This window comes from Callithrix jacchus, chromosome 5 (genome assembly GCF_049354715.1).
Source record: "Callithrix jacchus isolate 240 chromosome 5, calJac240_pri, whole genome shotgun sequence".
Lineage (NCBI taxonomy): Eukaryota > Metazoa > Chordata > Mammalia > Primates > Cebidae > Callithrix > Callithrix jacchus.
In genome coordinates, this window is record NC_133506.1 from 96,091,757 (window position 1) to 96,119,742 (window position 27,986).

The window sequence follows — 27,986 nt, forward strand, 5'->3', positions numbered from 1 at the left end:
ACAAGGGAATGTTGTGATGACTAGTGGAGGGGACAGGGTAAGGATGGCAGAACATGATGCTGGAAAAATACACAGGAAGGGATTCAGTTCACAAACGACTTACAGAACCTTGTATGCTGCAGGTCTGCTAAATTAACTGATTAATTCTAACCATTTGTTGGTTCCATTGCATTTTCTATGTGTGCAATTATGTTACTGATGAATGAAGACACTTTCACATCCTTCTTTCTAATCTTTATGTCTTTTTTTTTTTCTTGCCTTATTGTAATTGCTAGAAACTCCAATAAATAGAAGTGGTAATAGAAGTCGTCCTGAACTCAGCAGGAAAGCATTCACTATATCACCACTGAGTATGACACTTGCTATAGATTTTTTTAAAGAAAAACCTTTATCATATTCAGAATGTTTTTTTTCTATTTCTAGTTTGCTAAAACTTTTTATCATAAATAGCTACTGAGTTGTGGCAAAGGTTTTTTCCTACTTCCATTGAGATGATCATACAGGTTTTCTTCTTCACTCTAATACAGATTATGTTGATCAATTTTCTTTTTTTTTTTTTTTTTTTTTTGAGATGGAGTCTTGCACTGTCACCCAGACTGGAGTGCAATGGCACAATCTCAGCTCACTGCCACCTCCACCTCCTGGGTTCAAGTGATTCTCCTGCCTCAGCCTCCAGAGTAGCTATGATTACAGGTGCCCGTCACCATGGCCAGCTAATTTTTTGTATTTTTAGTAGAGACTGGGTTTCACTATGTTTGCAAGGCTAGTCTCACACTCCTGACCTCGTAATCCACCCACCGCAGCCTCCCAAAGTGTTAGGATTACAGGCATGGCCACGGCACTCGGCCCATTAATGTGCAAATGTTAGCCAACATTGTATTTCTGGAATAAATCTTACTTTGTCCGGATGTGTAATTCTTCTTATATATCATTGGATTCTATTTGCTACCTACTTATATATAAAATATACCAAAAAGAAGAATGGAAGGGAAAGAAGGAGGGATGAAGGTGCTGGATATGAGAAGTATATGATAAGAAAAACAAAACAGTAGAAAAGAATTATTCAATAAAAGTATTAGTGGGCCGGGAGCGGTGGCTCACGCCTGTAATCCCAGCACTTTGGGAGGCCGAGAGGGGTGGATCACAAGGTCAAGAGATTGAGACCATCCAGGTCAACATGGTGAAACCCCGTCTCTACTAAAAATACAAACAATTAGCTGGGCATGGTGGCACATGCCTGTAATCCCAGCTACTCGGGAGGCTGAGGCAGGAGAATTGCCTGAGCCCAGTAGGCAGAGGTTGCGGTGAGCCGAGATTGCGCCATTGCACTCCAGCCTGGGTAACAAGAGCGAAACTCCGTCTCAAAAAAAAAAAAAAAAAAAGTATTAGTAAGCCACATTGGAACTATCTCTAAAAAAGCAATTAATTTTTTTAAATTAAGCAGTACGGGGGGATTTAACATCCAGATAATACAAGTTATAGAAAGAGTAAACAATGAAAACTTAATGCAAAAAACAACAAAAATTTGAAGCCATTCTGTCAAAATACCAGACTTGCATTTCTACATTAAAAGGGTCCAGGAAAACGTATGAATCAAGACACAAGGCTGCAAAGTTTCAGAACATCAGGAACAAAGCCAACATTGTACGAATTTCCAGAAAGTAAAACAAGCTACAAAGAAAAAGGTATCAAAATGGCCTCAGACTTTTCAACCTACGTTACACCGATGCCTTCAAAATTCTGAAGTAACATTCTTATAAATACGTATTTGTTATCCAGCCAAATAATTTATCAAGAGTGAAGGAAGAATGAAGGCAGATAATATCTCCCACACAACCTTTTTCAGAAAGCCACATATTCCACCATAACAAACTAGAGCAAAATGAGTAAAAGAGAAAAGTGAGTATTACTCTTTTCCATTAAAAGTTTTATGTGATCATGTACATGGATAACTTTGGGCGAAAAAATATCTAAAAGGGTGGTCCAAAGGTAGTGAGTTATCTCAATTGATTGTTTACAGTCAGTTACAGATGAAACTCCTTGTTCTACTTTCCCCCCTTCTCACTACTGTACTTGACCAGTCTTTTTAAAAAATCTAAAAAATTAATACAATAAAAGCTACACAAGTAATTTGTTCAAATCATAACAGAAAACTTACCCATGTAAGATTATATTTTAAATCTAACAATCCATTTTTTAACGAGTACATTATAGTGAAGGAAGAAATCTTTTTTAAAAGAGAAAAGTAAATTAAATCTTTTACATAAAATATTAGCAATATTACATATTTTCATGATATATTTCTCCTTAAAGTTGAGAAAAGATGGACATTGATAATAAGCATAAACAAAACAACTTCATAAATAACAGGAAGAGGGAAAAATCTTCGTCTGTGAATTACACGCAAAGAAACAGAGCCAAGTCCTTTAGTAATAAAGTCCTCCTTGATTCCAACCATCCAAAGAGAAAACTGGCTACTCCAAAAACCTTCTAGAAAAGGATGGTCTAGAATCATCACCGTCAAAATATTTCACCAAAGTATAAATGCAACAACAACAACAAAAAAACAGAACAAGAGAGAGAGTGACAGAGCATGAGAGAGTGAGAGAGAACTCGATCAATTGTGTGGGGAAGAAACAGAGACAGCTAAAGAGCTGAAATCAGAATATGCCAGAGTTGAATAGCAAGGAAGAAAATCTACACATGACTGCAAGATACTGTTGCCTTGTTTCCTTGACGCTGCTCACTTCATTCAGGCAGATTTAGTTGCCAAATTAATCCCTAAATTATTTACGCACAATCACAATGTTGTAAGTTTTCGAAAACATCATTCTCACAAATTTAGAGGATTAACTGCTACAAGAAGTCTTATAAGATTTTTTTTTTACTTCAGATAACTTTTTAAAATATAATAGAATCAAAATATTTTAATATCCTCTTTTTAAAAGGATTTTAAAGTATCCAAACATGATCATTATGATTACGTTTTTAGTGCACAGGCAAAAGCATTCTTGAGTGAACACAGGAAAGATAATAAAATATTACCTTTGGAAAACTCAGAGTTTTAAGGAGTAAGAAGTTACTTAGCCATCTAAGCAGCAGATTTAATACAAACACATATCTGAATTCTTTTAATATAAAACATATATACTATTTAAACACAACAGTAAGAAGTATTCGCTATTAAAGCAGAATTACAAGCTTAAAATCCCAAAACTCCACTTCTGACATAGCTGTAGATGCAGAGAACAGAGTCATCTACAACCCAGATAAAAGTGAAAACCAAGCTCTCCATGGCATAAGTATAACTGAGAAGGGGAGGGCAAAGGCATGAGAACAACAGAGACTTCAGGAATACCCAAAGAAGAAAGCTAAGCCAGAAACATAACAAAGGCGGCACAGTCAGCCAGGAAGGGATCTGGGAAGAAGGATGCCATGAAAACCAAGAGAGAAAAGGACTTCAAGAAAGAGCCAGCAAAGGCAGAGGCTAAAGCAAGATCAAAGAGGATGAAGATAAATCAAAACCACAGCAGAAAGTGAATGGCCATATTGAATTGGTTAAGATTACCTATTTCCATCTCAACTGACAGAACTAAGTTTATCTTTGGGGGAGGTGGGGAAGGGGAATGAACACTTGGAGGAAAACAGACTTTAGTTATCATTCTTGCTGTTTGTAGTCCAAGACCAACAAAAGAGAAACTCTTTTCTGAATGATTATTTTCTCAAGGACTACACTCACCAAACTGTGGAGCAGGCAAGATTCTAGCTGCTCGAATTGGGCCATGTCGAACAGAGAAGAGCTCCTGTGCTTCCCCACTGATCTGCATAAGAGAAGAAAGAAAATATTTCAGTGGGAAAATGCAGGTCACAACAGTATTATATAAAAACAAGATCTTCTAAATTTTATAACAATATTTTGTCTGAAATATATATACATATATATACATACACCCACACACTGTATTGTTGGTCATACAAGTTAAATATATTCACATCTTAAATTACTGCAAGTAATTTTAGAAAACTGTAAGAACACACACTTGATATGAAAAAAAGAAAAAGGTCTGTTCTGAAAGTCTGTAATTTTTATCTTATTAAGCCATTAGAAATCTGTACAGTTCCTGCACAATTGCTTTCTCTTTGAAAACCAAACTTTAATACTACTTTGAAAATCTCAAATATTGCAGCAACTTTAACAAATATATTGTAAATGAGAAAAAGCAATACATATTGCAAAGAACACTTAAGTAAAATATGAGTAATTTAGGTATACTTATGGTTAGGCAACTAATTGTCCGTTAACCTTGAGTAAATCATTTAACCTCAGTAAGCCTATATTCTTTGGCAATCATAAAATGGAAAAGCTGCTAAAAAGGCCTCCAGGATACTTCTAATTTCAGTATTCTGTGTACAAAAAATTGTGTATATAACTTTCAAAGTCATCACTTTATTATACACGTAAATATACATATATAGATCCAACACTGTATGAATATCCAAGTATTTTGAGTCATTCACTCTATTATTTCAAATGGTAAAGGGTATATTCAGGACATTTTTGGGGGAATAAAATTTTTTTAAAAAGAAGAATAAAAGGTAGAGGGGCATGGTAATATGTGTCAAGTGTGAAAACAACTGCTTTTCAAACTGCTGATTGAAGCACTGAGCACATTAATTTATAGTTAAGAATAGCTTTCCTATTTCCATCTCAACTGACAGAACTAAGAGTTTATCTTTGGGGGAGCTGAGGGAGTGAAATGGACAGATTAAATTACTGTACATGGTTCTGTAGTTCTTAAAACATTTTCATAATTGCCTAGTGTTTGATGAAATACGCAATATCAGAGAAAATGGCAAACATTATAAAACCAGTTCAAGATACAAAAGAACTTACAACCAATGTAATAAAGATATAAATTCAATAGAGGAAACGTACTGATGTTATTTTTTTAATAGGCCTGCCATACAATCAGTTTAAAATATCAAAGATGTATATATTATAAAGTAAAAAGTGTGTAAATCTTACAATATTACTATAAATCTTCAGAGCTTGTAGAGTAACTACTTTTTAGATTTTTCAGTTTCTATCTGAATTTAAGAGCTGCAAACTATAAATATTTTTGTTTCTTAAATGTTAAGTTGCAGCAACACCTAAATAACCATCATATTCATTTTGCTTATGATAATTACTGCAAATTATTTATTAGCAATAAATCCTTCTGTAGCACTTGGGATGCAGACGTGAAGAATCCCAGGATTAACTGTGCAACAACAGCACCACCTATCACCAATGAAACACAGAAAAGCTACAAACTCATTATACCAAACTATAAGAACTTACTTACTCTACAAATACCTTTGTAACTTTTAATTTTCAGAATAAAAACCATGGCCATTATAGTCTACATTATTATAGAAAAAAACCAAAATTTAGAAGAAGTCTTAAAAGGTTATTTGTTCAACTTCCCCCACAATGCAGTATCATACATTCTCTGAAATCTAAAAATTACAGTCTTTTTTATTCTACGCAGATTTATGCTAAAAAGCATAACACTAATGTAATCTAACTATATTACAGATAAGTTATTTGCCGTTTCCATCTATCTTTTAAGATTTTAACAATAGCCAAAAGAATAAAAACACTGCCAAGCCAATTACATTTTAAAAATAAATTATTTTAACAGGTGTTACCCAATATACATGCTATTCCAATTAGTAAAATTAAAAATGTTTTAAATACCATAGAACTTACATTAAAATTATATTTCAAGTAATACGTCTCACTTTACATTTATAATAAATTACAGTATTTTAAAACAAAATCCACCACTCTGTACTATTATTTCTATATGCCAGAGTTCTAGTATTTAGCTTTTAGTCCTATCAAGTAAAACCTGTATGTTAAAGAAGTGTTAAAAAAAAGAAAAGAAAAAACAAATCTGTCTTAGCATACTCACAGTGTGATAAAAGTTTGCTATTGTATTTAATACACAAGAGATTACTTTGACATAGAAAAATATTTTGAAACCTGAATACACAATACTTTTCAGCAAAACAGCTTTCAAAACAAACCTAAATGCCCTATTCGAAGCTTTTATCCTAAATCCTTCCTTACATATAAGGCAACAGGTGAGGGGAAAAAAAATTTAGACTGATTATAAAATGCATCCCCACACTCACCGTCCATTCTTCATTACCTCTAAGGTCCCAGGATCTCTGTTTAATTATAACTTGGGGGAGGGCATCAAGGGAGCAGAGGAAACATTGTATCACATTTATAGATATTTCTGAATATATTAAAATCAGGATTGTACAACCTATTGAACTTAGAAGCATAATTCTAAACTATCCTGTGTGAGTCACAAAATGTCAAACTTCCTCAAGGAGATAACTTTCCAAATAGTCTGTGCGAATTCTACATTACAGTACCGTTTCAGAACAGAAACAGTGTTAACAAAGTTTATACAGATATGATGCATACATTTCAGAAAAGACACACATAGGATGGTTAGTCTTTAAGATTCTGCTTTAGCTATCTTTTTGAATAATAATTTTATAAAATATGTTCACTGAAAAATGTGCCTTCAAATAAGTGCCAAAACTGAATTTATTCGGCTGTCAGGAGTGATTTTTTTAGGTTTTACGAAGACAGCTCATTAGGCAAGGAATCTCAGAGATAAGGATTTCATAGATCCTGAAAAGAAGTATACAAAGCAATAAGTTCACTTTTAAACCAACAATGACAATAAATACAAGAGTAGAACTACAAAAAAGGAGTATGCCAAGCAGTATTTCAACTTCCTGGCAACTGTGGTAACTTGGGGAGAGGAGTGAACAGGGAGAAAACCTCTCCAAGAGCTCCTCCTGGTCTCTGCCTTTGTTCTTATTGGCATTTTAATTTCTGATGACAGACTTTTGTTGTTTGGAGCATAAACCGGACGTACCAGTTTGGAGGCACAATAAGGAGAACAAAGAATGATTTGTTCACACTGTAGGAAAAAAAATCTTTTCCAACCATAGAAAATAGCTTTCGCATGGTGAAAATATGCAAATTACATACCAAACCAAAAAGGGGGTGGGGGTGGTACAAGTTTAGAATCTTACAACTCAATCTAAGGCAAAAGGAAATTACAACAGCTAAGACAATAATATACACACAGAAAAGGCTATACAAGTTCTGGGAGAGCTGTAGAAGTGCTTTTAGAGAATCCTAAAAGCAGATGAAGGTCATCTTACCCTCAGAACCAAACTTATTTCTAAAATTCTGATGACTTCTCATAGACTGTCTATAATATAGAAAATTCAATCAAATACCAAAGACAATAAAAATACTGCTCCATAATGCTGCATTATTAGGACAGAAGTACATATGCACTTCCCTACTTTCCCCTATACATACTGGTTAGATGAATGTTTGTGGTCTGCAAATGACTTTCTTTTAGCAAACTTTATAGAAAGGTAAGAAACAGAAAAAATACATATATCACAAGTATATGTACAACATGAATTTTAAATGTTAATACACCTCTGAACCAAGAGACATCAAGAAAAAGAATATTATGGATACACAGAAGGTCCTGCTACATCTCTCTTCAGTCATAATCCCAACTCAAGAGTGACCATAACTACAATTCCGATTTATGTTACATTATATAAGTTCTATTTGTTCATCTTAATGTAAATAGGTTCACACAGTATGTACCCTTGGGAATAGCTTCTTTCACACGTTACTATTCTTACTAAATTAATTGACATTGTTGCATGCAATTGTAGTTTTTTTATTCCCATTGGTATATAGATTTCCACTGTATGAAAATATTACAATTTTATCCCTTGTACTGCTCATGAAGTTTTTATTTTTTTACTTCTAGTTTTTAGCTCTTAATATATCAAAGAAGCCAGGCACAGAGGCTCATGGCTATAACTCCAGCACTTTGGGAGGCCAAGGTGGGTGGATCACTTGAGGTCATGAGTTTGAGACTACCCTGGCCAACATGGTGACATCCCATCTCTACTAAAAACACAAAAATTAGCAGGGCATGGTGGCACATGCCTGTAGTCCCAGCTACTTTTGGGAGGCTGAGGTGGGAGTATTGCTTGAACCCAGGAAGTGGAGGTTACAGTGAGCCAAGATCACACCATTGCACTACAGCCTGGGCAACAGAGCAAGACTCAAAAAAAAAAAAAAGATGTCAAGGAAAATTGTGAAAGATTTTGAAATGGTGAAAAAATTATTATGTGTTCTGTGTGTTTTTTCTATGGATTACCAAGAGCTCTCTGGCAGACCCTTTGGGGTTATCTGATTCTATAGGGGATCTACACTTTGTCTTTGACTGGGCTACTGTACAAATACTCTGAGTTGTAGAAAACTGATAGTAAAGGAATTGATTCTTGTGCACAGAAATGAAAATGAATTTTGTCTGGCAGAGACAATTCTACAGAATTCCACTCTGTAGAAACGATTATTCCAAACAGTACATTTTAGTGCCAACAGAATATTAACCAAGTTTGTATCTATTAAAAAATTCATTTTAGTATTCCTAATTGCCTCTCTGTGATAGTCACCTTCTTCTTTGAACCAGCTGTAATAGCATCCCAAATCCCTAATCAATGAGTTTGAAAAGCGCTGGATATCTGTCCCTTATATAGTTGTATGAGAATCACTGTTTTACCATTTTGAAAAACAACATAATAAAGAATATTGCTGTAAATATTCTCACAAATGTCTTTTAGTAAACATGTATACATATTTCTCTTGGATATATATCTAGCAGAGTAACTGCTTCTGTGTATTAGGGCAGGCATATGTGTATCTTTTGCAGATCTTGACAAAATTGTTTTCCAATGTGATTGTACCAATTTATACTTCCACCAGCAACATACAAGAATTTTATCTGCTCCATATACTAGCCAATATTTAGTGTCAGCCATTCTGGTGGGTGTCCAGAAATTATGAATTTAAATCAATAGATGTATGTGAATAAAATGCATAAATCAGTCTCCAATGGATATGTAATTCTGTCTCAAAGTAATATATACACAAATAGTCTTTATTATAATGGCCCTCCATGAGGGCAGATGATGTAAGACTTCTGTCCGAAAGGACCATAGATAGGTATGATAGCACAGAATGTTAATGAGATTCAAGGACTCAATTAAGCAGCTCTTGGAACAAGTATTTTTTTTTGTACATAATGAAACTCATATCTTAATTCCAAATATAATAATGACCAATCCTTTCCTCAAACTAAGGTGCAATGATTAGGTTATAGCAACACAATGTCCTCTGAAGCAGAAAGGCATTGATTTGTAAAAATTCAGACTTCCAGTTTCCAGGCCAACACATACAGAGCTCAGAAGACTTCACTTAGATCTGACCACAAGTAAAAGCTGAACAGCTCTCCTTACATCCATCAGAAAAATGAGGTCATAGAGCAAAACTGCTGCCCCAAAAATTGGAGAGACAGATAGGCAGATACAAAGAATCACAATTTACCAGAGCAGAAATCCACAAGCAGAAGCCTTCACAGGAACCAGTACCAAGGTAGGAATACCTAAACTGTGATTCACAAATTTCTAGGGGCTCAATGTCAACAAGACATTGTAAAATATAAAAACTAAAAATTGTGAAAAGTAAAAATTCCAGGGAGACCAAGACCTGGGGGGCCTCACACTGATGTGTTTTACCCCCAGCAGCTCCACCAGGCCCTAACACCCAATACTGAATAAAAATCCCCTCAAGCCTCAATTTTTACACCTGGCAGTGGGTGTGAAAATGGAACCATCTTGAAATACACCAGACCAGATCATTCTGTTCTTAACAAAGCTTGCCCTAGACAGAAACTATTTTATGAGAGCCTAACTTGCTGGGGTTATATCAGAGATTAACCTACCTGGGGAAAGGTAAATACCAAACTCCAGTCTCCTCTTACCTTCCTGTCTCACCCAAGGGTGTTAAAAAACACACCACACACACTCAAAAAAAATTTTGTGAAGCAAATGACTAAAACTTACCCACAGGACTATAGAACACTTTCCCTCCCCACACACCACCACTCAATTACTAATGGTAATTTACCACAGTTCCTTTTCCCCAATACATCATATCCTCCTTTTTTTTATTTTTGAGATATGGTCTCACTCTTTCACCCAGGCTGGAGTGCACCAGCATGATCTCAGCTCACTGCTACCTCTGCTGCCCTGGGCTCAAACGATTCTCCCACTTCAGCCTCTTGAGTAGTTGGAACTACAGGTGCCCACCACCATGCCCAGCTGCTATTTTTTGTATGTTTTTGTAGAGATGGGGTTTCACCATATTGCCCAAGCTAGTCTTGAACTCCTAGCCTCAGTGATCTGCCCACCTCAGCCTCCCAAACTGCTGGGATTACAGGTGTGAACCACCATACATGGACCGTATCTTCTGTTTAACAAAAAATTAGAAAGCATAATAAAAGGTAAACAATGCAATCTGAAGACACTAAACAAGCATCAGAATCAGAACAGGTAAGCTCACAGAACAGCATGCAGGATAAACACCCCCAAAAAAATCCTACACCAAGGCATATTATTTTCAAATTGCAAACAAATCAAAGACAAAGAAAAAATCTTGAAAGAAGCCAGAGGAAAAAAAAATTACCTACCTATAGAAGAGCAAGGATAAGAATTACATTGCCTTTTCACTAAGAGTGAATTACTTCAGAGTCTTGCGGGAAAAAAAAAAAAAAAAAAAAAAAAACAGCAAACTCTAATTCTGTATCCTGAAAAATCATCCTTCAAAAACAAAAGTAAAAAACTCTCTGACAAACAGAAACTGGGGGAATTTGTTGCTGGTAGACCTGCCTTGCAAGAAATGTTAAAAGTTCTGCAGAGAAAAGGGAAACAATATAGGTCAGAAACTCAGATTTACATAAGGAAAGAAAAACATCAGAGAAGAAAAAGTGAAGGTAAAATAAAACTTATTTTTCTTATTAATTTTTTTACACATAAAAGTTTGTTCAAAACAATAGCAACAATGTACTCAATTATGTATATATGTGTGGTATTGTGTGTATAGATATATGGGCTCATGCATAAGTGAAACAAATGACAGCAATGATAGAAGAAACAAAAGAGAATTAGGAATAGTGTGTTAATATTAGGCATTGTACTACCCATGAAGCAGTACAGTGTTATTTGAAAGTGAACTTGGATTGGTTGCAAATGTATTGCAAACTCTAGGTCAATCACTAAAAGAATTTAAAAATGTAGTATAAATGACAATGCTAAAAAAGATAAGAAACAATATCATACAAAATGCTCAATTAAACTAAAAAGGCAGCAAAAGTGTGGAAGAGAAAAAAAAAAGAATAAAAAAAAGCAACAATAAAAGAAATAAAATTTGCCAGCCAAGGTGGCTTGCTACATGGAATACTGAGGCAGGAGGATCAATTAAGCAAAGGCTACAGTGAGCTACAATCATGCCACTGCACTCCAGCCTGGGCAGCAGACCAAGATCCTTTCACTAGAAAAAATAAAAATAAAAACAAGGGCAACAAATAAACAGGAACAAATATGGTAGCTATTTATCCATCTATATCAATAATCACATTAAACATCAATGGTCTAAATATGTCAATTAAACAACAGAGGCTGTGAAAATGGATTAAAATACAAGACCTAACTGTATGGTGTATAGAAGAAATTCACTTTAAATATAAAGACAGATTAAAAGTAACAGGATGTAGGAAGATATACCATGCTAACAATAAAAAAAAGAAAACAGCCACAGCTGTATTAACTTCAGACAGAGTAGATTTCAGGGAAAAGAAAGTTATCAGGGAAAAGAAAGTTATCAGGGAAAAGGGGGGATATTACACAATGATAAAGGGGTCAATACTCCAAGAAGACTTAATTGGTGCTTACTACATACGTGCCTAACGACACAGAATACATACCGCAAAAAAAAGAATTGCAAAGGGAAAGAGATGAATCCACTATTAGAGATTCTAACACCCCTCCATCTGAAATGAACAGATCCAGCAGGCAGAAAAGCACAAAAGGACATAGTTGAACTCAACAGCACCATCAGTCAACTGAATATAATTGACATCTATAAACTTCTTCTTACAACAGTAGCAGAATAAACATTCTTCAGACAGACATGGAACATTCACTAAGAAAGGGCATCTTCTGGACCACAAAATACACCTTAACAAATTTAAAAGAACATGCTGGGCACTGTGGCTCATGCCTGTAATCGCAGCACTTTGGGAGGCTGAAGCAGGCAGCTCACCTGAGGTCAAGAGTTTGAGACCAGCCTAGCCAACATGGTGAAACTCTATTTCTACTAAAAATACAAAAATTAGCCAGGCGTGGTAGTGCATGCCTGTAATCCCAGCTACTCAAGAGGCTGAAGCAGGAGAACTGCTTGAACCCAGGAGACAGGGGTTGCCGTGAGCATTGCACTCCAGCCTGGGCAACAAGAGAGAGATTCTGTCTCAAAAACAAAATAAAATACAATAAAATAAAATAAATTTAAAATAAAAAAATAAAAGAACAGAAATCACACAATGACCACAATGGAATTATTATAGTAGAAACTAGAAACAGAAAGATAGCAGGAAAATAACCAAATATTTGAAGATTAAACAACGTAATTCTAAGTAGCACATACGTCGAAGAAGAAAGCTCTAGAAAATGTTTAAATATTTTAACTAAATGAAAATACCACTTATCAAAATTTGTGTAATGCAGTCAAAGCAGTGCACAGAGGGAAATCTGTAGCACTGACTGAATATATTAGAAAACAAGAAAGATCTAAAATTAACAATCTAAACTTCCACCTTAAAAAACGAGAAAAAGAAGAGCAAATTGAATCCAAAGTAAGCAGAAGAAAATAAATAACATAAAATAAAGCAGAAATCAATGAAATTGAAAAAGGAAATCAATAGAGAAAATCAATGAAACCAAAAGCTGGTTCTTTGAAAAGATGAATAAAATTAAGACTCTAGCCAAGCTAATTGAAAAAGACAGAGCAAAGGCACAAAACACTAATATTGGAAATGAAAGACAAGGAGGCTGGGCTCGGTGGCTCACACCTGTAATCCAAGCACTTTGGGAGGCCAAGGCAGGAGGATCGCTTGAGTCCAGGAGTTTGAGGTTAACAGTGAGCTATGATCGTGCCACTGCACTACAGCCTGGGTGACAAAGTGAGACCCTGACTCTGAAAATAAAATAAAGAACCAAGTAGAATTCATACCAAGTATGCAAAACTGGTTCAACATTCAAAAAATGTTGAATGGCTGGCTCACTTACACTCACTTAATTGCTCACTTAACAGAAACCATCACATCAATAAACTACACGGTAAAAATCACATGGTCAAATTACAGATTCAGAAAAAGCATATGACAAAATCCAACACCTATTCGTGAAAAAAAAGAAAAAAACTCCTTAGAAACTAGGATAGAAAGGAACTTCCTCAACCTGATTAAAGAATATCTACAAAGAAACATTGAGATACCATCTCACAGCAGTTAGAATGGCAATCATTAAAAAATCTGGAGACAACAGATGCTAGAGGATGTGGAGAAACAGGAACACTTTTGCACTGTTGGTGGGAGTTCAACCATTGTGGAAGACAGTGTGGCGATTCCTCAAGGATCTAGAACTAGAAATTCCATTTGACCCAGCAATCCCATTACTGGGTATATACCCAAAGGATTATAAATCGTTCTATTATAAAGACATATGCACATGTATGTTCACTGCGGCACTGTTTACAATAGCAAAGACATGGAACCAACCCAAATGCCCATCAGTGATAGACTGGATAAAGAAAATGTGGCACATACATACCATGGAATACTAAAAAGCCATAAAAAAGGATGAGTTCATGTCCTTTGTAGGGATATGGATGAATCTGGAAACCATCATTGGCAGCAAACTGACACAAGAACAGAAAACCAAACGCCGCATATTCTCACTCATAGGTGGGTGTCGAACAATGAGAACACATGGGCACAGGGAGGTGTAGGAACGGGGGTGGGGAGGTAAGGAAGGAATAACATTGGGAGAAATCCTAATGTAGGTGATGGGGGGATGGAGGCAGCAAGCCACCATGGCATATGTGTACCTATGCAATAATCCTGCAAGATCTGTACATGTACCCCAGAACTTAAAGTACAATGTTAAAAAGTCCAGCTAACATCACTTACCTGTAATCCCAGCACTTTAGGAAGTAAAGCTGGGTGGTTCACTTGAGCGCAGAGTTTGAGACAAGCCTGTGCAACATGGGGAAACCCTGTCTCTATAAAAAGTACAAAAATTAGTGCTGCATGGTGGCATGCACTTGTGGTCGCAGCTACTCAGGAGGCTGAGGTGGGAGGATCACCTGAGCCCAGTAGGCAGGGGTTGTAATGAGCTGAGATCATGCCACTGCACTAAAGCCTGGGTGACAGATTGAGACCCTGTCTCAAAAATAAAATAAAATAAGAAATCATAGTTAACTACGAGAAACTCAAGGCTGTCCCACTAAGAACGGGAACAAGACAAGGTGTCCCCCCTCATTGGGTTTTTTAACATGATCCTAGCCAATGCAGTAAAACAAGAAAAGGAAACTAAAGGTATAAAAATGGGAAAGAAAGAAATAAAACTGTCTTTGTTCCCAGAAGATATGATCATCTATGTATAAAACACAAAAGATTCAACAACAACAAAAAAAGCTGAAGCTAATAAGGAATTACAGCAAGGTTGCAGAATACAAGGTTAATATTCAAAAGCCACTTTCTTATATCCAAGCATTAAACAAGTGGAATTTGAAATTAAAAAAAATATATTACCATATACATTAGTGCCACCAAAAATGAAATAATTAGGTATAAATCTAATAAAATATGTACACAATCTATATGAGAAAAACTATAAACTGAGGAAACATATCAAAAAATAACTAAATAAATGAAGAGACATTCCATATTCATTGATAGGAAGACTCAATATTAAAAAGATGTCAGTTCTGGCCGGGCGTGGTGGCTCAAGCCTGTAATTCCAGCACTTTGGGAGGCCGAGGTGGGTGGATCACGAGGTCAAGAGATCGAGACTATCTTGGTCAACATGGTGAAACCCCGTCTCTACTAAAAGTACAAAAAAATTAGCTGGGCATGGTGGTGCGTGCCTGTAATCCCAGCTACTCAGGAGGCTGAGGCAAGAGAATTGCCTGAACCCAGGAGGCGGAGGTTGCGGTGAGCCGAGATCGCGCCATTGCACTCCAGCCTGGGTAACGAGCGAAACTCTGTCTCAAAAAAAAATAAAAATAAAAAATAAAAAGATGTCAGTTCTTTCCAAATTAATGTATATATTCAATGTAATCCAAATCCAAATCAAAGCAATTTATTCTGTAGCTATTGACAAATCAATTCTAAAGTTCCTACGGAGAGGCAAAAATTCAGAATGGCCAACTAAATACTGAAGGAGAAAACAAAGTCAGAAGACTGATGCTAACTGATTTCAAGACTTACAAGCTACAGTAACCAAAATAGTGTAGTACTGGTGAAAGACTAGATAATCAGATCAATGGGACAGAACAAAGAGTTCAAAAATAGACCCACATAAATACAGTCAATTAATCTTTGACAAAATAGCACAGATAATATAATGGAGCCAAGCCAGTCTTTTCAACAAATAGTGCTGAAACAACTGGACATCCACATGCAATAAAATGAACATAGATACAGACCTGACACCCTTCACAAAAATTAACTCCAAATGGATTACAGACCTAAATGTGAAACATGAAACTCTAAAACTCAAAAAATAACATAGGAGTCTGGGCACAGTGGTTCACCCCTACAATCCCAGCACTTTGGGAGGCTGAGGTTGGAGGACTGCTTGAGGCCAACAATTTCAGACCAGCCTGGGCAACATAGCAAGACTCCATCTCTACTAAAGATTGAAAAAATAGCTGGGTGTGATAGTGTGCACCTATTGCCCTAGCTACTCAGGAAGCTGAGGTGGGAGGATCACTTGAGCCCAGAATTTAAAGCTGTAGCAAGCTAGGATCGAATTACTGTGTAGTAGAAGCCTGTACAGTAGAGCAAGGCTCTAGCTGGGGGTTAGAGCCAGACTCTAGCCTGGGGAGTAGAGTAAGACTTTGTCTCTAAAAATAAGTAAATAAATTAATGTAGGAGAAAACCTATTTGATACTGCGTACAGTGATGACATTTTTGATACACCAAAAGCACCATCTGTGTAAAAAAAAAAAAAAACAACAACAAGCTAGACTTGGTTAAAATTTTAAACTTCTGCACTCCAAAAGACAATGTCAAGAGAATAAGCCAAACCATAAACTGAGAAAATATTTGCAAAAGACACATCTGATAAGTACTGTTATCTAAAATATACAAAGAATTTTTTTTTTTTTTTTTTTTTTTGAGACGGGGTTTCACTATCCTGGCTAGGCTGGTCTTAAACTCCGGACCTCATGATCCACCCGCCTCGGCCTCTCAAAGTGCTGGGATTACAGGCATGTGCCACCGAGCCCCGCCACCAAGAACTTTTAAAACTCAACGATAAGAAAACCTGATTTCGTTTGGAGACAGGGTCTAGCTCTGTCGCCCAGGCTGGAAGTCATTGCAACCTCGACTTCCTGGGCTCAAGCATTTCTCCCACCTCAGCCTCCCAAGTAACTGGGACCATGGGTACATGCCACCATGCCCAGGTAACTTTTTAAAATTCTGTTGTAGAAGGGGGCATCTCACAAAGTTGCTCAGGCTGATTTCAAACTCTCCTGGGCTCAAGCAATCTTCCTGCCTCAGCCTCTGAAAGTGCTAGGATTGTAAGTGTGAGCTACCACACCCAACCAAAGATCAGTATTTAACATGGGCCACTAGACACAGAAGACAATAGGAAAAGAATGCCTCGTGTTTATCTCGAGTGCATTTTGCCTTTCTCTCAAAAATACCTTTGATTTCAGAGTATTCTAAATTAGTAACTGCTCTAATTTCACCTAGGAAGACAGAGAACAAGAGCAGCCAATACCTGAGACCCCGGAAATTGTAGTCTTATTCCAAAAATCAGGTCCTATCACAATATAAACTATGAAAAGTAGGCCAGGCACAGTGGCTCACACCTGTAATCCCAGCATTTTGGGAGGCCGAGGCAGGCAGATCATCTGAGGTTGAGAGTTCAAGACCAGCCTGACCAACATGAAGAAAGCCCATCTCTACTAAAAATACAAAATTAGCTGGTGTGGTGGCCCATGCCTGTAATCCCAGCTACTCGAGAGGCTGAGGCAGGAGAATCGCTTGAACCTGGGAGGCAGAGGTTGCAGCAACCCAGGCAAACAGTGCAAGACTCCAACTCAAAAAAAAAAAAATCCCGGGCAGGGCGCGGTAGCTCACGCCTATAATCCTAGCACTTTGGGAGGCCAAGGCGGGTGGATCACGAGGTTAAGAGATCGAGACCATCCTGGTCAACATGGTGAAACCCCGTCTCTACTAAAAATACAAAAAATTAGCTGGGTATGGTGGTGCGTGCCTATAATATCAGCTACTCAGGAGGCTGAGGCAGGAGAATTGCCTGAACCCAGGAGGCGGAGGCTGCGGTGAGCCGAGTTCGCGCCACTGCACTCCAGCCTGGTAACAAGAGCGAAACTCCGTCTCAAAAAAAAAAATCCCACAAAATGTTAATCTTCTCTAATAGAAAAAAAATCAAGGATAAAAGGTAAAAATATAGAGACTAGAGAAAGGAAATCTACTAAGGAATTCGGTTCCTAAAGCAACAAAAATACCTCACATAACCCATTTAAATAAACACATGAAGGCCAGGAGTGGTGGCTCATGCCTATAATCTCAGCACCATAGGAGGGCAAGGTGGGCAGATCACCTGAGGCCAGACATTTGAGACTAGCCTGGCCAACATGGAGAAACCCCATCTCTACCAAAAACACAAAAATTAGATGGGCGTGATGGCACACACCTGTAATCCCAGATACTTGGGAGGCTGAGGCATGAGAATTGCTTGAACTGGGAGGTAGAGGTTGCAGTGAGCCAAGGTTATGCCACTGCACTCCAGCATGGATGACAGAACAGACTTTGTCTCAATAAATAAATAAATAAACACGTATATAGTTATCAATTTATTAATTATTTCACATGTACTAATCATACAGATACAACTGGAAGAAATGAAGTTCCTTAAAAAGAAGACTGATTCATTATAGTTTAAACTTAAAAATTAATAACAATAATTTAATTAGAGAGAAATTGTAAAAATGTAAAGGAGAATATGAGAGGCATGGCAGATATCACCTTATACTAATGAATTCAGTAAAGAAGCAACAAAAATAACTCACCTAGCTACATGAGTGACCACAGTAACTATAGAGCCAGCTCTACTGAAAGCCGAGAATCTCTCCCTAGAACCACCCTTTAAGCCAATTTGATAATATATTTTCATTTCGTAGATAAGGAAACAAAAAGACTGCCAAAAATAACCAGCCCAAAGAGACATCAGAATTCTCCTATAAATACACTATATTCAAAACAGTTCTTAAATCAGGCCTTTGTTTCTCTAACAAGTCACTGTCAGTGTGTTACTTTTATTTTTTACAGCTCTGCCTCCACAATTTCAAAAACTTAAGATAGAACAGCTTGAGGAAGGTTTTCCTAATAGTAAAGAGTAGTCCTTTTGAAAGCTCCTAAAATTAGGAACAAGTTTTTTGTTTTTTGTTTTGTTTTTTTTCCTGCCTAACCACAAAGAATTCAGTTAATGTCAGTGTCAGCATCTCTGTGACCTACTGTGTATACCATCTAGGAAAAAAATACAAGCCACAAAAATTGCCTAAAATGCTATCTGTGAGGACTAACAACTTATAGAACAGATATTTGCTGACCACATAAAGGAAACAGCAACCCAGCCTATATTCTGGTCTTGACACTAAATTCATAATACAAAACTTGAGGCAGGAAGGAAGTAAATTTCAAGAACAATATGAAAACCACAAACACAAATAATGAATGGAACTTGTAATCATATTTTCAAACTTCCAGATTTTTGCACACATAGAAAGGAGTATTTTAAGGCAACGTTGGCCTTTCCCCTTCAGCCTGATTTCCTAAAGGAAGATCAAAGAAAAGTGGTTTGAACTCACACGTTCCTTCAGTTATGCAACACTGATTTAGACATTACACTTCAAAACTCTAGCCATTATTTCAGCATGCACCAATCCAAATATCATTCCAGTCCTTTGAAGCCGCCTTAATGGTATCTTCCATTTGCAACTAACACTTCTGTAGTCAAGAGATCTTACTCAGAGTAGATGTTAATGTAAAACCACTCAGACTACACTTACACACACGCCTGGAGGCAGATCAGAAGGTGTTCAAAAGTCAATGTAACACCATTATAGAGAGTGTCAGCATAGCCGCTGTCATAAACACTTCATAATCACTCAGACATACAAACTGGATTCTCATTATTTTATTACATGCTGATAGGGGTTCAATTAAAAAGCGAAGAGAGAAAACAGTGCAACAGATAACCCAATTTTGGCTCATCGCCTCTTTCCACTTTTAAAAGACTGAATTTGTTACATTTTAATGGTATTGTAAACTTATCTTGATTTAATCCATTGATTAAAGTAGATTTGCAATAGATAATTAACCAAAGAGGAACTGCTTATATTAAATAGAAGCCTAAAAGTTTTTTTCCATAAAATAGGTATCACATTAATTTGTAAGATTAACAAGATGATTTTTTTGTAATGACTGACAAAATCAATAGTAGCAGTAAGTGGAACAAGTAATAACTCCCAGATACTACAAATGAAAATATCCAACAATACAGCCTATTTGGAAAACCCTTGGGCAATTTCTTTTTTTGGGAGGGAGGAAATTTCTAATAAAGTTAAATATATGCCACCTACCCTGTGACTAAGCAATTCCATTAGGCAACTTAAAAAAAAAAGAGTCCATATATCTACAAGAATGTTCACAGACACTTTATTCATTATAGGCAAATGCCAGAAACACAAAGCCCATCAAAAAGAAAATAACTGAACAGATTAAGGTATATTAAAATAGTGAAATAAAGCACAATAGTAAAAACAAAAAATACAAACTACTATGATATAGCAACAACACAGACGAATCTAAAAAATGTATTTAGCAAAAGAAGACAGATGCAAAAGAGTACATACAGTGTGCCTCTATTTATAGAAAGTTCAATGCATGCAAAACTAATTTACAGTCAGAATAGTAATTATCTTATCCTGAAAGGAGGAGTAATGTTGACTGGAAAACTTTGAGGACAAATATGTTCTACATTTTCTCCCCAATGGTGGTTTCATGTACTTGTATGTGTACACATGCAAACATGCATAGACACATATAAACACACATATATACAAATACATATATACAAGTAAAAAATCACCAAACTATGGACCTGAGATTTGTGTATTTCATAGTATGCTTATTATCTTTATTTTTAAAAAGATATCAGGCATGAGGCTCATGCCTGTAATCCCAGCACTTTGGGAGCCCGAGATGGTGGATTGCTTGAGGTCGGGAGTTCAAGACCAGTCTGACCAACACGGTGAAATCCTGTCTCTACTAAAAATGCAAAAATTAGCTGGGCATGGTGGTGGGCACCTGTAATCCCAGCTACTTGGGAGGCTGAGGCATGAGATTCACTTGAACCCAGGAGGTGGAGGTTGTAGTGAGTCAAGATCACCCCACTGCACTCCAGCCTGGGTGACAAAGCGAGACTCTGCCTCAAAAATTAAATGAAATTAAATTTTGTAAAGATATATCTATCGTAAACAAACTATGGTATCCCATATGATGAAATATTATTCAGCATTTAAATAAGCTATCAAGTCATGAAAATACATGACAGAACCTTAAATGCATATTACTAAGTGAAAGAAACCAATTTGAAATGGCTACCTACTGTATGATTCCAACTATATGGTTTTTTGGAAAAGGCAAAAAAAATGGACATGGTAAAAAGATCAATGGTGCCCAGGGTTTATCAGGGAGGGACAGATGAATAGATAGAGAACAGAGGACATGTAGGGCAGTGAGACTATTCTGGGTGATATTACAATGGTGGATACCTGTCATTATATCATCTGTCAAAATACATAGAATGTATACCACCAGGCTTGGCACAGTGGCTCACACCTATAATCCTAGCATTTTGGGAGGCTGAGGAGGGCGGTTCACGAGGTTAAGAGATCGAGACCATCCTGGCCAATATGGTGAAACCCCAACTCTACAAAAAAAAAACAAAAAAATTATTGGTGGTGGCGCACAGCTGTAGTCCCAGCTATTCGGGAGACTGAGGGGGGAGGATCACTTGAAAGGGGAGGCAGAGGTTGCACTGAGCTGAGATTGTGTCACTGCACTCCAACCTGGCGACAGAGTAAGAGTCTGTCTCAAAAAAAAAAAATTATATATATGTCACCAAAACTCAGGCTGGGCACAGTGGCTCACACCTGTAATCCCAGCACTTTGGGAGACCAAGGTGGGCAGATCACTTGAGGTCAGGAGTTCCAGATCAGCCTAGGTAACATGGTAAAACTCCATTTCTACAAAAAAATACAAAAATGAGTCAGGCTTGATGGCATGCACCTATAGTTCCAGCTACCTGGGAGGCTAAGGTGGGAGGATCGCTTGAGCCCAGAAGGCAGAGGCTACAGTGAGCCAAGATCTCACCACTGTACTCCAGTGTGGCCAACAGAGCAAGACCCTGTGTCAAAAAAAAAACAAAAAAAAGCATACCACCAAAAATGAATCCTAATGTAAACTGTGGGTGACAATAATGTCATGCTGGGAATGTTAACAGTGGGAAAGGGTGTGTATGTGGAGGCAGGAGGTATATGGGACCTCCCTATATTTTCTATTCAATTTTGCTGTGAACCTAAAACAGCCCTTAAAGTCTGTTTTTTAAAAGGTATCTATTTAAAAACTTGACCTAGTTAAATATAACTCTTAATTTTTTCAAGTGTAAAATAAGATTAACACTAACTAGTAAAATTGACAGGATAATAAATAATACATACAATGTGCCTAAAATAATGTATGGTGCATTCTGAATATTCTAGTTGGAACTATTTTTTTTTTATATTCTATGAAATTTTACTAGAGAGCACTAGTGTTAAAACTCCTCCCCCAGGTTTGATCCTGGGTTAAAAAAAAAAAAAAAAGAAAGAAAAAAAAAAAATCCCTAGGCAGCCGTCATTCCTTGGGGGCTCTACAGCACTTTATTCATACCTGTGTCCTAACACTGATCACACAGACCAAGGTTTTTCAACCTCAGCACTACTGATGTTTTGGATGGGACAATTCTTTGTTCCAGAAAGGCTGTTCTGTACATTTTAGGATGAAGAACAGTATCTCTGGCTTCTACCTACCACATGCCAGTAGCAACACCCAATCATGACAATAAAACAAATAGCCAAATGGCCCCTTGGAGAACCAAATTACTCCTAGTTGGGAACCACTGACACAGACCACAAATAATTAGTGACATTTCCTCCAGCCTGGTCAACACAGAGTGAGACCCTATCTCTTAAAAAAAAAGGAAAGGAAAAGAAAAAGAAATAACCCTGACCCCATCTCATACCATACACATACAAAGTTTTTGTCTTCCAAATGAATCTTAACCCTAAAAGTAAAAACAACAATACACTAAAAGAAAATATAAATGAATTTCTTTTTTTTTGAGACAAGAGTCTCATTCTGTCACCCAGGCTGGAGTGTAGTGCCTCAATATCGGCTCACTGCAACCTGTGCCTCCCGGGTGCAAGCAATTCTCATGCCTCAGCTACCCAGGGCTCACACCATCATGCCCAGCTAATTTTTATACTTTTAGTAGAGACAGGTTTCACCATGTTGGCCAGGCTAGTCTTAAAACTCCTGACCTCAAGTGGTCCACCTGGCTCAGCCTCTCAAAGTACTGGGATTACAGGCATGAACCACCCCACCCAGGTTAGAAGAATATTTTCATGTCCTTAGAGTAAACAATGATACAAGAAATAATAATAGAGTAAAAGATCAAAAATCTGAACCAGACTTTTTCATCAAAAGACAATCTTTAGAAAGTGAAAAAGTAACAACAGCTATAAAGGAGACTACTGAGACAATGAATGAAATCTGAATATGAAGAAGTTTCCACAATAGTATTGCATCAAATTTAAATATCCTGGGTTTGATGACCTTGCTATGGCTATCTGCTTATTCTTAGGAAATTAAACTAAATAATTTGTGGAAATGGGCCAGGCACAGTTGCTCACACCTGTAATCCCAGCACTTTAGGAGGTCAAGGCGGGTGGATCACTTGAGACAAAGAGTTCAAGACCAGCCTGGCCAACATGGTAAAACTCCCTCTCTACTAAAAATGCAAAAAATTAGCTGGGCGTGATGGCACATGCCTGTAGTACCAGCTACTCGGGAGGCTGAGGCAGGAGAATTGCTTGAACCTGGGAGGTAGAGGTGGCAGTAGGCAAGATTACGCCACTGCACTCCAGCCTGGGCAACAGAGTGCAACTCCATCTCAAAAATAATAATTTATGGAAATGATTACATCATTTCCCCAATTTATAAATGATTCAGAAAATATGTGTATAGATACAGACACTGAGAGAATAACAAAGCAAATAAAGCAAAATCCATAATTGGTGAATCTGCATAATGGGCAAGAGGAATACCTTGTATACATTACAAAATTTTCTGGAAGTTTAACATTTATTGCAAAATAAAAAGCGTTTTTTGAGACAGGATCTTACTGTGTGCTGTGTTGCCCAGGCTGGAGGTCAGTAACATGATCATAGCTCATGGTAGCCTTGATCTCCTGGACTCAAGTGATTCTCTACCCTCAGCCTCCTGAATTGCTGGAATTACAAGCACATGCCACTATGCCCAGCTAATGTTTTATTTTTGGTAGAGACAGAGTCTTACTATGTTGCCCAGGCTGGTCTCAAACTCCTAATCTCAAAGGATCCTCTTACCTTGGCCTCCCAAAGTGCTGAGATTACAGGCATGAGCCACTGGGCCCAGCCTAAAAAGCATTTTTAAAACCTCCCAGAAGATATCAACACATCCGAAACAGAATAAAAAGACTGACAATACCAAGTGCTGCTAAGAATGCAGGACCAACAGAACTTCCAACTTCTGGTGGGAGTACAAAGTTGGCAAAACCACTTTTGAAAACTATTTGGGAGTACCTGTTAAAGGTAAACATATACTTACCCTATGACACAATAAATCTACTCCCAGGTCAATACCCAAGAGAAATGAGTGTTTATGTCCACCAAAAAATACCATTTTTTGTTTCCGTCCACCAAAAATTACCATATACAAGAATTTTCAGAGCAACTTTATTAATAACACTCAAAAACTGGAAACAAAAATGTCTCTCAGTCATATAATGGATTTTTCAAAATGTATTGTGTTCATTATAAATACTACACAGCAAAGTTAGTGTTATACACAATAGCAGAAAAAATAATCTTACAGTTGTAATGTTAAGAGACAAGCCAGAACATAAAAGAATATATACGTTTTAAATCTATATCATATTTTTTAGACATTCAAGAACAGAAAAAACAAATCGATGGTGACAGAAGTCAGAATAGCAGAATAATGGTTATCTGTAGGTAGGAAGAAGGCACTATTGTCAAGGAAGTGGCACAGGGACTTTTCTGAGGTACTGGAAATGTTCTAGATCTTAACCTAGGATGATAGTTAGAAGATATAAATTTACTCCGTACACTTAAAGTTTGTGCATTTTTTGCTTTGCTTTTTCCCCTCCCGGTGCCTACCCCTTGCAGGGGCCCTCTGCAAGGGGGTCACCCCCGCAGGGCTGCACTGGCTAAAAAAATAAAAATTAAAAATTAAAAAAAGAGGCGGGGCACGGTGGCTCAAGCCTGTAATCCCAGCACTTGGGGAGGCCAAGGCGGGTGGATCACGAGGTCAAGAGATCGAGACCATCCTGGTCAACATGGTGAAACCCCGTCTCTACTAAAAATATAAAAAATTAGCTGGGCATGGTGGCACGTGCCTGTAATCCCAGCTACTCAGGAGACTGAGGAAGGAGAATTGCCTGAACCCAGGAGGCAGAGGTTGCGGTGGGCCGAGATCGCACCATTGCACTCCAGCCTGGGTAACAAGAGCGAAACTCCGTCTCTAAAAAAAAAAAAAAAAAAAAAAAAAAAAATTAAAAAAAGATGTGTGCATTTTACTGCATGTATATTCAATAACGTGTACCAGGAAAAAAATGCATTCCACAGACTTATAAATCAGTATATTGTTTTGGAGTAGAAAAACATCAAAAATATCTCAAATAAGAAAGATTCTAACTTACAACGATAAATTTCAAACTCACAGTAATGCCTACCGCCTATGTCAAATCAACAAAAGTCATGCCACCATTCGCGCATAGGGAAAAATTAAGTTTCAGATGCAAGACTTCTCTGAAGTGATACTTTAGGAAACATACTATAAGAAAAGATATTTTAATCCACCAATATGGGTAAATTCCAGAAGTTACTTCAGTATTACTGTTTACTCATCCATAACAACGAATGCCCTCTCACTGCAGATGTCTAAGGATCCACCTATTACTTATCTTTCCAGGAAGAAGAGAATGGACCAAACAAAATAAAGTCCTATTCTCAATAAAGGCAATTTTTTTCACTGGACTGCATCCATATTCAACCTTTCTCTGCTTGCCAGTGTACCCAAATCACTAACTTTATATTACTCCCAAATGAAACCCATAAAAACTGTTTCCTGGCTAACCATCTTAACATGACAAGGTCTATTGGCACCCAACCTCTAATAAATAGTAGACTAATTGGTATTTACCTCAAGAATGCCCTTGCATGTTTGCTCTAAAGCTTTTAGTGTGTAAAAGCTACACAAAGAGCTTTAGGGCAAGTATTTCCTTTCAAGGAGCAGCTGTACTTTTCTTAGCTCAATGTGGTAGCGACACCTAGTGTTAGATCATTGAAGTACCGTGTAAGCACAGCTCCAGGAAAACACTACAAATACTAACTTTTGAAATAAAAATACAGTCATCCCTCTGTATCCACACGGGATTGGTTCCAGAATCCCTGTGGACACCAAAACCTCCAATGCTCAAGTCCGTTTATAAAATGGCATGGCATCTGCACATAACCTATGCATATATAACCTACCCACATCCTCCTACATACTTTAAGTCATCTCTAAATTACTTATAATGCCTAATACAATGCAAATGCTATGTAAATAGCTATACTGTCCTTTTATTTTTTTGAGACAGAGTCTCACACCATTGCCAGGGCTTAAGTGCAATGGCACAGTCTCGGCTTACTGCAACCTCTGCCTCCTGGGTTCAAGCGATTTTCCCACCTCAGCCTCCCGAATAGCTGAAATTGCAGGTGCCCACCCCACCACACCCAGCTAATTTTTGTATTTTTAGTAGAGATGGGGTTTCACAATGTTGGCCAGGCTGGTTTTGAAATCCTGACCTTGTGATGTGCCCACTTCGGCCTTCCAAAGTGTGGGGTTACAGGCGTGAGCCACCGCATTCAGCCTATACTGTCGTTTTTGTGTTATTTTTTATTGTTGAATTATTTTTTTACTCTTTTCCCAAGTATTTTCTATCCATATTGACTGAATCCATGTATTCAGAATCCATGGATACCGAGGGCCAACTGTATACTGTTTCACACACACAATACAACTGCCATATTCTAGGTGCTGTGAAAAATACATTTTCCACTTTTTTAGAAAAAAATAAGCATTTCAAAAGAAGATAAGATGCTAGCCATAGTGGCTCACACCTGTAATCCCAGCACTGTGGAAGGGGAAGGCAAGAGGATCGTTTGAGCTCAAGAGTTCGAGACCAGCCTGGGCTACATGGCAAAACCTCATCTCTACCAAAAAAAAATTTCAAAAATCATCTGGGCATGGTGATGCACACCTGTGGTCCCAGCTACTGAGGAGGCTGAGGTGGAGGAATCACTTGAGCCCAGGAGGTTGAGGTCGTGATTGCACCACTACACTCCAGCTTGGGTGACAGAGCAAGACTATGTCTTTAAAAAAAAAAAAAAAAAAAAAAGAAGAGAAAACTAAGTAGCCATTTAAACAGATAGCAAAAAGTATGTGGGAAAATATCAAGAGACTTTTACCATGGAAACTTTAACTGAGAACCCTTTATTACTTATAAGACAATATACTATCTAATTTTTGCTTTATATTATTTTTAACATAGTATAAGTCTAATAATAAAATTCTATTTCTGCAAAAATGATGCCATCTCTCATACCAAGCAGCACTAGCCCCCAGGTCAAGACTCTGGAAACATCTTTGACTTTCTTCTCTTCTAAATGTCTAACCACTTACCACGGTTTTTGGTAATCCTGTCACAACAAAGTTAGTTCAGGCTCTCAACATCTAACATTTAGGCAGTGTTGAAATTCCCTCCTAACTAGCCTTATAACCTTTCTTTTCTCCTGCTATTCATCCTAATGCCACCACAAGACCAATATTACAGACAGCATTTGGAATATGTGTTACCAAAACAAGTTCAATGAGTCCAAATTATTATAGCTGAAATAATAAGTCCAACTCCTCATCCTGCAGTTCAAATCTCCTCCTTGAAAATTATATATTTTATTCTAATGACTACAAAGAATGTATAATGCTAAAATGAATGTTAATAATCAAAGGTTATTTATGTGAAATAAAATAATACATGATTGCATGTCTAAACATACTAATCAAAAACAACTCTAACTAGATGCCTTGGTGATAGTGTTTTTCAAACCATTTGTCAAAAAAGACAAATTACTTTTTTATTTTTCTAAAAGTTGGCACAAACTATACTTCTGTAAACTATACATGTTTGGTTGGGTGCACTGGAAAATCCAACTGGTTTCTATAAGTTTACTCTCATTTTCCACACTTCACCTTTTTGCTGCCAGTAACAGATTACTATCACCAGTATGGGTCACA

General features: G+C 37.2%; 1 protein-coding gene across 18 annotated transcripts in view; it reads right to left on the reverse strand.

Moving 5' to 3' along the window:
• BCAS3 (BCAS3 microtubule associated cell migration factor) overlaps window positions 1-27,986 on the reverse strand; it is a 754,554-nt gene that overhangs the window by 672,702 nt on the left and 53,866 nt on the right. For all 18 annotated transcript variants that reach the window (XM_078373699.1, XM_078373700.1, XM_078373696.1 and 15 more), the window contains exon 6: window positions 3,740-3,821. In XM_078373699.1, the coding sequence (XP_078229825.1) occupies window positions 3,740-3,821 (82 nt within the window). The remainder of the gene's footprint in view (window positions 1-3,739; window positions 3,822-27,986) is intronic.